This window comes from Strigops habroptila, chromosome 2, assembly GCF_004027225.2.
Source record: "Strigops habroptila isolate Jane chromosome 2, bStrHab1.2.pri, whole genome shotgun sequence".
Lineage (NCBI taxonomy): Eukaryota > Metazoa > Chordata > Aves > Psittaciformes > Psittacidae > Strigops > Strigops habroptila.
This window is the reverse complement of record NC_044278.2, coordinates 44,072,827-44,085,078: the sequence shown is the minus strand read 5'-3', so window position 1 is coordinate 44,085,078 and position 12,252 is coordinate 44,072,827. Positions and strand designations below refer to the sequence as shown.

At 38.1% G+C, this 12,252-nt stretch overlaps 1 protein-coding gene across 2 annotated transcripts in view; it reads right to left on the bottom strand.

Annotated features, from left to right (window-relative positions):
• The window catches only part of BCLAF3 (BCLAF1 and THRAP3 family member 3), a 36,819-nt gene that overhangs the window by 3,503 nt on the left and 21,064 nt on the right, over positions 1–12,252 (bottom strand). Inside the window, exons 10-12 of one of the 2 annotated variants that reach the window (XM_030476107.1) lie at positions 8,190–8,285; positions 3,770–3,925; positions 626–1,513 (exon numbers count right to left, since the gene is read on the bottom strand). In XM_030476107.1, the coding sequence (XP_030331967.1) occupies positions 1,484–1,513; positions 3,770–3,925; positions 8,190–8,285 (282 nt within the window). In that variant the 3' untranslated portion in view covers positions 626–1,483. The remainder of the gene's footprint in view (positions 1–625; positions 1,514–3,769; positions 3,926–8,189; positions 8,286–12,252) is intronic. The other variant, XM_030476108.1, reaches the window with a different exon arrangement.

Below are 12,252 nucleotides of genomic sequence, written 5' to 3'. Positions count from 1 at the left end.
GTACACCCCATGAACTGAAGAATTTACATGACACTGTTTTAGCCATACCTACACTTCCAAATAACCTCTCTGCTGAAGGCATTGTGGCAAAAGCATTACAAAAAGGCATGCAGAAATCACAGCCTGGCTTTCTATCCAAAATCCAAATTTCATTTTCTCTGAACTTCTACCCAGTATCAGAATTCTGATCTACTATCCACAACTGAAACTAGCCTGCATTCTATAATGGCTAACACTGCCTTGGAAATGATGAAAATACATCAGCCTGCATATATTGTGGATATGGTGAACAGCTTTTTTCTTAAATAAGAACATCTCTGAAAACTACTTGCTATGCATCTTTAATTTACTGGCAACAAAAAGTCCAAACCTGCAATACATACACACAACCCTATCATATATTATGTATTAAGGCAAAGGCTATAAACAAGAAATAAGCACAATATTGTTTATAGCTGCTTATAAAACATGTCCATCTATTTGAGCTTTGCACACAGCACAGCAATATTGCAGTACAGTAAACTTCAGAGAATTAGAGATTTTGAACAAAATGATAAGCTATTTGCATTTAAAGCAGTTTCAATTATGAACAGCTTTGTTAAAAGACATGCTTAGAAAAACTTACGTTTTTTGTTTTTCTTGTAATTAAACACTTCAGGCCTCAATTTCAGAATCCAGGAAATCCCCAAATCATTTATGACAAAAAAGATTAGAGAACATGTGGCTTGGTCAAGAATGTCATACACCAAAAGATAATGAGACAATAATTTTGAATACAGACCAACTAATCCTCTAACAACCCCAAGCATGCTTTCAGTGCAGTTATAAGCTACTGCTACATTACAGTACACACCTGCCTTTACCATTCATTTTAATCAAATACTGAAATTTGTCCCAACATTCTAACAATTTACAAATGTATATACACATCAGAAACCCAAGTATATTATTAAACTAAAGAAATACAAAATACTGGTTCACAGCAATGACTGAACAAAGGTGTAAAATCTATTGCACAACCTAAAAGGTCATTACTTGGAAAATCCTGAGCTATGTGCTATTACCAAACAATTCAGGCACTTTTTTTTTTTTCTTCCTTTTTTTATTACATAAGCAATAAACTTTCAACATAGAAACCTCTGGGTGTAACAACTCAAGTTCCATCTGTAACATCATGCTTAGAGAAAAAGTATTCAATAAATAAGACTCCCTCTGATGACTTCTTTACTTGAGACTGGTATGCAAAAGGAACTAAAGGTACATACTACAATGTTTCAGTTGAATACTGTAGTTTAAAAGCAATTATTAAAACTGTAAAAAAGTTCTGCAGCATTCCACTACTGAAAAATAAAGTTATTTTTAATCAAGAAAGTTATAGGGTTAGTTCCTTTATCCTATTTTAAGTCTTGACAACATTGTCAAAAAATGAACAGATGCTCCCTTTGCTGTGTTGTCTGTTTCAACTTCAGGATCACAGCTCAGTTCAGGTTTCTGTTGCAATATTTAAATTTCCCTACAGAAAGGAAAAAAAAAAAAAAAAAATCATTACTGTCAAGTTGTAACAGTGGAAAAAAGCTTCCCAACTTTCATAAATACTATATTATTATAGTATGGAACATAAAAGATTCTTTCAGTTGTGGATTGAAACAGCGTTAACTGTAAAGACTGTGCCTTAAAGGATGCATACGCATTATTATTTCAAAAGGGTGAAATAAAGATGTTCAGACTAGTTTAACAAATCTCAAGGACAATTTTAATCATTACAGAACCACAAAATAGCTTGGGTTGGAAGGGACTTTCAAAGGTCATCTAGTCCAACCCCCCTACCATGAGCAGGGACATCTTCAACTAGATCAGGTTGCTCAGAACCACATCCAGCCTGGCCTTGAGTGTCCCCAGGGGTGGTGCATCCACCACCTCTCTGGGCAACCCGTGCCAGTATTTTATACCACCCTCACTGTAAAAGGTTTCTTCCTCACATCCAGCCTCAATCTCCCCTCTTTTAGTTTAAAACAAGTACCCCATATTCTATCACAACAGGCCCTGCTAAAAAGTATTTCCCCGTCTTTCTTGTAGGCCCCTTTTAAGAACTGAAAGGCCACAATAAGGTCTCTCCAGAATCTTCTCTTCTCCTGGATGAACAGTCCCAGCTCTCTTAGCCTTTCCTCACAGGAGAGGTGCTCCAGCCCTCTGATCACTTTTGTGGTCCTCTTCTGGACCCTATTCAACAGGTCCATGCCTTTACTGTACTGACACCAGAGCTGGATGCAGTACTCCACAATAGGCAAAATACGGCAAACGCTAGAATCTGAGGAAAAACATTCTAGTTTTTTGGGTTTGGATTATTTTTTTTTTTAAGAATTGGCCAACCAGCAATCAGTATGCTGTTACGAAAATGGCTGTCATTCTTCAGGATTAATTTTACTTTAACTGAAAGATACTAAAGTTCTTAATCAGGCCTAAAAATCAATATTCAGATCTTATTATGCTTCTCTAATTCAAACCATAATCTCCAGCAGCCAGATTGTGTTAAGCATGCTTTATTGGTTCCAGACAAGAACCTTAATATCCAGTTACAGAAGAACATTAGAAATTATTGGGGAAAAGCTCACTACAACAAAGTCATGGCACTTCTATGCCCATTTTACAAGGTCATAATTTTTGGCAAAAATCCTTCTTCATTTATTTTCCACTAATTCCAATTCAATTTAGCCTTCAGAGATCATAGCTCTGAGAGTCCATGCAAATGTAAAGGGCATTTGCCAGTATACTTTAGTAACAAGTGACCTGTTTACCTTGTCCAAAGTGTTTGGTTTTCTTTCTGCCTTTCCCCACCCCACCCCCCTTGTTTGTTTGGGTTATTGGTGTTTCGCTTTTTTTTCCCCACTGGGCTGTAAACTTCAGGATTTTTGAAAACAGCTCTAATAACTGAACTCTAATCCAACTACAAATGCTTATGCAAGTGTATTTACTTGCAGATAGATGGACACAGAATTGCAAAACAAACAAGAATTCACATAGGAACACAGAACTGCAAGGCACTAGTTAGGTCATGTAATCCAATTCTCTGATGTCATGAGTAACCTCATACTACTTTGATCATACTTGATCAATTCTAATCAAGGATTTATAATGTTTCAACTACTGATCCTCACAAAAGCTGTAACATTTCATAGCGTTCAAAAGTTCCTCTGTAGTTCAAGATTGTTGTCCCATACACACTGGAAATCAAAGAGTATCACAAAACAGATGTGCCTAATTATTTCAGCTGCAGCTGAATTTTACACATTTTATAATGTAGGATGCTTTATTCAGAACAGCACTGCACTGTGTACTTTAAAGCACATGATTAAAGTAACATAACAAAGAGGAAAAGGACACAGATGTAGTAAAAAAATTATTAATACCCTTCATATTGATTTAAAACTGTAGCCTAAGACGACATAATATTTTTACATAGAGGGCCACTTTCTCTTCCTATCAATAGGAAGAGAGTTCAACTGAGCTCAAGGAGAGAATACAGAAACAGAGGCAAGTGCAGAATCTCAGAGGCGATCTCTGATTTGAAGTCACCAGTTTCAGCAGATTTCCATGGACTAAAGACGGAAGAGATAGGAGGGCAGAATTGAGTTTGCATGTAAAGTACAAGAGTCAATATGCCAGAAAATCCCATCCAAGTTATTCCATGGGGATTTAAATATTGGAATGGATATTACGAATATTCGTATTTTATAACTGGCTTAGTGAAAAATAAATTAAGCCAACTTACCTTTTCTTTCCTCAAAAATCCATCTCTGAATTTATTAGTGGTAAATCCCCTTACACCAACAGAACGTAACCGCTGGTACTTAGCCTGAATATATAAACCCTTCTGTACTAAGCCTGATTTATAATGGGATTGCAAACGGCCATCTGCAAAGTTGCTCTGTAAGGGTGGGGGAAGGGAGGGGAAAAAAAAAAAAAATGTGCAAAATGAGGGCACCGAAACTCAATAGTTTATATTTACAGTTATACACATGCAAAACTTACAGTACTGAACAATGGAAGTATGCATTTGCGAGTGCAGAGCCTCTTCCTTTATTTCCATTTCATATTCCTCAGACCACTAGCTACCATGTGGCTCAAAGAACTGCTGTACTGTACTTACTGTTTAAAACATCTGAAATTATTTTCCTCATCAAAAAACTCAAACTGTGTTGTACAATATTTTAACACATTTTTTTAAACATTAATGAAAGTAAAACTGCATCGACCAAAAAGCTTGAGACAACACGTCACTACTGCTAACAAATTCAGTGATGCCAGGCCTGCATGTTGAGTCTAAAAATAGTCATACTAAACAGAAGTCAGTATATACTTTTCCTATAGCTTTAAGGTCTTACAGTGTGAACATAGGTTCATTGTTCTATGCCTTTGTTACCTCCAGACTGGAATATTGTAACAAACTTAGTGTAGGACCAGGAGCGGAAGCCACAGGTGAACAGCATTATAAATACACAGCAAGATCAATGCTCACCAAAGCAGTTAAAGTTTTCATTCCTAAGTACTCAGACGTCCAACAAAATAGGCAGTAAAAATCTTTAGAGTAAGAATCAAAGAACCATAGAATGGTTTGGGTTAGAAGGGACCTTAAAGATCATCTAATTCCAACTCTCCTGCTATAACCCTGTTTATCATAATTTCTCATATTTTTCCAGCACTGTCATTTTCCAGTGTGGTCCTGACATAAAGCATTCATGTATACATTCATCTTTTAAAGCTTCCCCACCCCCTGCAAATTTAAACAATGGCCTTCCAGCTAAAAAAAAAAAAAAAAAAAAAAAAAAAAAAGAAAAAGAAAACCTCCCAAGCATATAAAATTCTTGTTTTTCAAACACCGTTAAAGCATAGGAGAGACCAAAATATACCACATAAAGAGCCCTTCTTGAACATGACCCAATTTGGTGAAATCTATTTCCTTTTGACAGAGTAAGGATCACTTCAAGAAAAATCACATGCTCTGAGGTTGCAACAAGTTTGGTACCGGTTTTTCTTTCCACTGTATTTTCCACTGTGTGGCTGGTGAACAGCTAAGAAAGGACTTTACAGTACAGAGGCTCCTTTATGCAAACACAGAGGTTGCGTTATTTCCCAAACCATTTTGTACACCTACTGTATAGGAGATAACCGAAAAGCTGGCCCCATCAGCCCTGCAGAGTTACTCTTACGGCGCATGTAGGCAGAGGACACTTGCAGAAGGCTATTAAGTGCTAATTCCTTTCCTGAAAAGTATCAGAGTCCAGGCACAGTACAACTAAATGCAAATTAATTCTTTTTAATATGCCTCCCACAGGGAAAACAGAAGAGCATTTTTAATGCTGGATTAAGTCCCTGAACACAGTTAAAAGTTCCCCTTTCCCCCACTGCTGTTGTGGTTCTCTGCTTTGACATATGTGGCTAGCAAGGAGGCCTCACTAATCTGCCACTACATTTTTATGACAAGCTAAGGAGCAAACTGAGTAAAAGATGGGAAAAAGGTACAAGATATTGAAAATGAGATTACTGTTTAAAAGTTTCAACTCAAGTATCTACATGTTCCGTAAGAGGGGAGGGAGGGGAATGTCAGTATTATTAATGTACAACAGAATCAGCTATAGAGAAAGTTAACACTATGTATACATTTGGCACGTAGGCATTGCAGTCACACATCGCTTAAAGAAAAATGAAGTAAAACAGATGCCATTGCACTGGGTCTGGCTGGGATGGAGTTAATCTTCTCAGCAGCCCACATGGTGCTGTATTTTGGATTTGTAACTAGAACAGCACTGGTAACACACCAGTGCTGTGGCTATTGCTGAGCAGTACCTGCGCAGCGCCAAGGCTTTCTCTTCTCCCTCTACTCTGCCCCTCAGCAAGTAGGCCAGGGATGGGCAAGAAGCTGGGAGGGGACACGACCAGGACAGCTGACCCAAGCTGAGCAAAGGGATATTCCATGTCGTACAACCCCCTGCTCAGCAACAGAAACCAAGGGGAGAGGGTCTGGGATAGGTAGCCATTGCTTTGCAGACCAGCTGGGCATCAGTCAGCTTGTGGGAGATGGCAAGTGACTGCCTTTGTGTCACTGTTTACTTCCTCTTTCCTTCACTTCTTAAACTGTCTTCATCTCGACCCAGGAGTTTTGTCACTTTTGGTCTCCATATTCTCTCCCCCATCTTGCTGGGGAAGGAAGGGAGCTTTTTTTTGTTGTTGTTGTTATTGTTGTTTTTTGAAGTGTTCAAGGCCAGACGGGGCTTTGAGCAACCTGGTCTAGTGGAAGGTGTCCCTGCCCATGGCAGGGGGGTTGGAACTAGATGAGCTTTAAGGTCCCTTCCAACCCAAACCATTCTGTGGTTAGTAAACCCCTTATTTTACTTTTAAAGTTAAAATGCTCCCGTTTTATATACCATGAAGAAATGTGGTGGGGTTTGGTGTTTTGGGGGAGAAGGGGGGATGAAGAGGGGGGAAAGGGATGCGGGGAATGGCACCGTGTGTGGTGGTTTTGATGGGTTCTTTTTTTTGTATGTTTGTTTTAAATAATCAGCCAAGAAAGTCTCCTGAGTGTAAAAGATAGTCAAATCACCTCACTAAGTAGGGTTCAGCAACAGAATGGGAAGGAAAACCCCTCTGTTACTCAGGAGGAAATTAAATGTTAAAAAAAAAAACTTGATGAAATTAAGTCAAATCAGCACTGCTGTTTCCATGGCAATGATAAATGTGCTATACACATATGCAAACTGCAATATGAGTGCATATGCTATTTTCCCTACAAATATTAAAACACCATGGGGCAGTTTATTGTACAAAGCAATATTCAGGCAGTATTCATATATATATATATATATGCAATAACAACTCAAGCAGACACTTTCATGGTTGCATAATCTCAATGAAAACTGTAGGCTGATATAAACGAAGGCAGCCTTCCATTTTCTTTACATTACATCAACTACCAACACTGCCTCACATGATACGGCAGCCAGTGCTAAAGATCCCCCATAGGCTAACAATACAGAGGGGATAATGATTAAAAGGCTATATGATGTCCTTACATGTTAAAATAGTTATATCAGGCTGGCATTTTAAACTTGATAACTTCAGCTTGGAAAAAGACTTTTTTATTTTTTAGCAGAATAAAGTTAACATTTTTTGATAGTGTTAGCTCAGTTATCTGACTAAGACTGACTGGCAAAGCACACCTAAATAGGAGTACGTGAAAGCCTTTTTATGCAACAGTTCCTAAGTTTAGTCTGAGGGGGGGAGAAACAAAGACCAAAAAGTTACAACAAAACACCCACACCTACACTGCTCCCCCTTTCAAAGTTTCATCCAAAATGCCTTAACTTAGCCATCAAAGCTTTACTTCAACTTCACTATCTACAAAACAGGAAAGATGACTACCTATTCTGTTTGTTATTTTACTCTTAAGAACACACCTGTTCAATAAGTAGACGCAATTTTAAGGTAGAAAATGAGTGTGAGTTGTTCTAGATTTCACTAGTACTTTTCTAATACAAATAGCTCCAACTGGTTCCACGCATAGCATGCCACTCAGCAGAAAAGGAAGAAAGTGGGTTTTGTTTTTTTCTGTTGAACCTATGATATGTTTTACAGTCAAAAGGCATTAGAAAGCCACTGCACTACTCCAGGAAGAAGCACAGTTGCCCACCCATTTACCACCTTGAGGCCCTGAGATCAAAGCTTCACAATTTTTAATTTATTTTTTTTAACTGCACAGATAGCAGTACACAAGAGATTAGCTCCTCAAAAATCCCTATATGAAAGGGTTAACAAAATAACAGTAATACAGTTTAGAAAGCAATACAATTCATGTCTCCTGGCCTAGGGAACTGGTTCAAGTTTCTGCACACATCAGGTAAAAAATGGAAAGCTGACCAGCTTGGTTTTTTGGACACATGAGCTTTGCAGTCATTGTCTAATTTCTGCAGTTCTCATTCTCAGCTTTGCAGTAAACTTATTTATTTCAGCTGCATGGATACAATACTGAACAACCCTGCGCAATCCACTGCCAGCCCTCTTACCTACTAAAAGCTAAGCCTCCCACTATTTTTCATGGCATTTAATACCTTCAAAAATGTGTCTCCTGCTACTGAACTCAACAGGATCAAATCACCATTTTACATAACATACATCTGATAAAAGCTGATCTTTACCTTAAAGTGCCTTCTAAAGGGTCCTGTGTTTTCAAGGTGTCCTCGAATGCGTCTGTGAGGGTAAGTATCACTTGGTTTTGAAGAATAGTAAGAATTCTAGTAGGAAAATAGAGTTATTAGCTTAATGTTACTAAATTATTCAAGAGAACACACAAAGTTTACAGGTTACAATTACAAATATTGTATCTCTTTCAACCTTGTAGTGTTTGACACAATGATACACTTTGAAAGAACCAGACTAACAGGAGCATAGGGCCTGGACTCCAGGCTGGCTGAAGCAATGGTAGAGCCTACAAAAGCCAAAGACAGTATAGACCATCCTACTGGAATATCATCCTTTTGGATGATAGAGAGATCTAAGCAGGTAACAACCCAATTAAGGTTCTCCACCCCTGCCCCTCCCCAAATAGATGCCTCAATTTGTATGCAGCAAGTGAGGCAGACAGGCTGTTACAATAGTCAGGAATAAGGGCAACCAGATCAGTACTCTGGACATCCCTGGTTAGCACCTAGCCATCATAGGTTAGCATATTTAGAGCAGACACTTGCACTGTTACTATACACGCTGCTGCAGCAACCAGATAATGAATGTGTAGCACATTATATTGGTCCTTAGAAGAGCCTACTTTTAACTCTGTATTACGAGAGAGCATATGAAGATTATTTGCCTGCCACAGAAACACACACAATTTCAAAAGCGAGTTGCACAGAGGAGGGGTATGGAAATTGTTGTGTGTCAACACACTGAACAGCTGCAGTCAAACAGCCATGGCTGCCTAAAATAGAGCACTCTTCCAGCCACTGTCCTACTTGCATATTTTGGCCCTTTTCCAGCTTTTCCCATGACAGCTACCTCTAGAGGATGCACACAGCTGAAATACCATTCTCCATCATTGTATATGATTATAAATATTTACACAAGCATTACATAGTGGCACATATACATCAAAGTAATCTAATGCAGACAGAATGGACTTGCTACCAAACTCTTAGCAACCAAATTATTTTTTTCTGTTTATGGCCCATTCCTGAGTAATCACAGAAGTGTTCCAATGCTGTTGAACTCTTCCCCCCCCCCAAGGAAATTTTAACAGCTTCTAATACATTTTTAAAAGAGCCTAAGAAGAAACATCTCATGGAATATTTCATATATACTAACATCCAACAGTAAATGTAAATGCAAATGCATATTTTGCTGTTTACGTAACTTCTGTTCTCTAACAAGGTACCAAACCTTTCCAGTGGCAGAAACACTTTAGGATTTGCTACTCTTACTAATTGGAGGAGAGAGGGAAGCTATAAATGCAACAGAACAGTGTCAGAATCCAAGTTAACTGGGATTTAAGCTAGCTTGCCTTTTTTTTTTTTTTTTTTTTTTTTTTTAACTAATGTATTATTGCCTACAGGTCAGCTATTTAGCTTCTTAAAATGCCTTGGCAAGAGGGGATTCAGCAGAGAACAAAGAGAGGAAGAAAGACTTTCTAAAGCCAGATCAAAGCAGTGAAAATGGCTTTTCCAAGAAAAAGGTATGGAATATATACAGAGGCAAAAGCATGTTAGAATAAGCAGGGAGCTGGGAGTTCCTAACAGTGTGAAGATACTCCATGAAATCAAATTAATTTTCTCCATATAACACATAATTAATTCAGGAAGCTCCCTGTTGAAGTACACTCTTCAACGCTGAGAATTCAGCAAGATAAAAAAAAAAATAAACAAGAAAATTTCCTGTTATAGCAAAAAATAAACCTTTGGGAATTAAAACAAAGCTCATCTTTACTAACTGTGGACACACGTCTCCCCATCCCCACCTCCCTCAAGATTCAAGTATGTTCATGGAAACAAAAACATTAGAAGTACTTGACGCAAAGATACAGCAATTTACTCTTCAGGAATTTCCTTAATCAGAGCCTTTAGGTAAAATAAATAAATATATGGGGAAGTACAAGTAGATATTTATCCTGGATCTTCTACTCTTTAGCTATCCTTTCTGCCAACATGGTGCAAGGCTAGATGGACATTTCTTTCAAACAAGGCTGGATAGGCATTTGCACCTTCAAGGCACAAGTTCTTAAGTTTAAGCTGAAACCCCAATTATTGACTAATAACACCAGAAACACTCCCCTTCACTGGCCTGCTGTAAAACGTGCTCAAACCTTGCACTAAAAGCTTCATATTGGTTAATCATGGCATACCAAAAAGTAGGCAAACCAAGTCAACACCACTTCTGTGTTTAATTTTAACCCTGGTAATTAATACCCAGTTAACAAGATCAAAAAAGTGGTGTTAAAAATCACATTTTGATAGTTCACTGTAAGGACATTTTAATATGACCAATATATTACCTGTTCTCACATTAGGCAGCATCCTTGCATCGGATATGATCTATTGATCAGACTTTCAGTTCGCAGCCATCTTTTACCAATGCTGATAGACACAGCTCCTCAAGCAGTGATAAAAGCCACAATGAAATTTTAGTAACAAAGACAAAATGTGCAAGTATTTACCCAATAAATTACTTCTTTTTCTTTTTTTAATTATTTTTGCCGTATTTTCTGAGCCTTGCCACTATTATGCTTTTCAACTGAAACCTGGCTCTCTGGTGTACTTTCCTCTCAATATTTACCTGTAAACAAGAGCAAATAAACCTGAGAGGAGTGTTGACCGTTACAGTTTTTGTTTTGGATTTTGCATGGTTTGCCTTTAAAATTGTTTATGGAGTTTCACCTGTAAAAGTGTTAAGAGATGTCCACTGCATACTTTTTCATGTGTTTTCCACGTCTTTACAATTTTGTCAACACAATGTACTATGCTACATCTCTTCTTCAGAATAGAATAGCTTCCCACATGAACTGGAGAGCTCTGCTTGGATTGTGGAACCAACTGAACCAGTATCTACCCAAGAATCTGTAACACCAAGAAAAACCACAAAACTTACTTTCTTATTCAACAAACATTCTTAGCTCTTGCTTACATTTCAAACTCTTCCTCAATTTTTCCATGTATTGCTGTGCTCAAGTAATGTATACATTTTAGGATGTTTCCTATGTAAAAAGATGTGGTTGACCCAGCGTCGATATTCTGGTAACCCATCAAACCACATCTTAAATCCAATGCATTGTTCTCCAAACACTGCCTTCTAGTCATGGTCCTTACAGCTTTCAAGATGCTCGGCAGTGCTCACACCTGAACTGTACTATTCTGATACAAGACTCTGAATGCAAATTCCAAGCATTTGTCCTCTTGCAGAAAGCAGCTGTAAGTGCCCTTTACACTCAATCCTTTTTTTTTTTTTCCCCTAAGGCTGCTTTCAACTCTACTAACATTACATTTCCAAACGAAGTACTAGTGGATACAGTCCCACGGCTCTGAATTTATTAGAGAGCCTACTCAACACAGAAATGATACATGTGGCTGAAACTACAGTTGGCTGCTTGGATGTTACTCCACTCAACTCCCGCAACAAATACTAAAGCAGTGCTAGCAGCTTACACATACAGAGATCAAGCTTGAGCTATTCCCCACCAGGATAAGCTCTTCTCCAATTGAACCCAGTCCTGAAGAACTCCTTTGAGGAAAGCCATTTTGAGCACCATATATTCCCACACAACATAGCTACATGCCACGGTAAGCGCAACACTTCTGGAGCTAACTTATTCAGCTGAATTATTTCTACTGCCTCAGATACGAGTTAGCTTATTAGTAATCTGCTCTGACTAGGTAAAGATTACCCTTTTTGCATTACATTACCTATTGAGCATTACACATTCTAGACAAACAGAAACACTGACACAGGGAGCAGAATAATCAAAAGGCAAGGCCAGAAATACAAAAAGAAAAAAAAAGAAGAGGAGACACAATTAAGAAGTGTAAATTAATGTATTGCGGACACATTTGAAAAAAGGCTGTAAGCCCTCTGAGCCAGTTGGCAAGCATTGATTAATGCTATTTTTACTGACAAATGTGGATGGCAACTAAAGTACTTTATCTTCCCACTTATCTGCAAACCAGCTTCTGCATGGCTGACTTTATGAAGACTCGTTCCTTCTTTAGGAATGAGTATTAC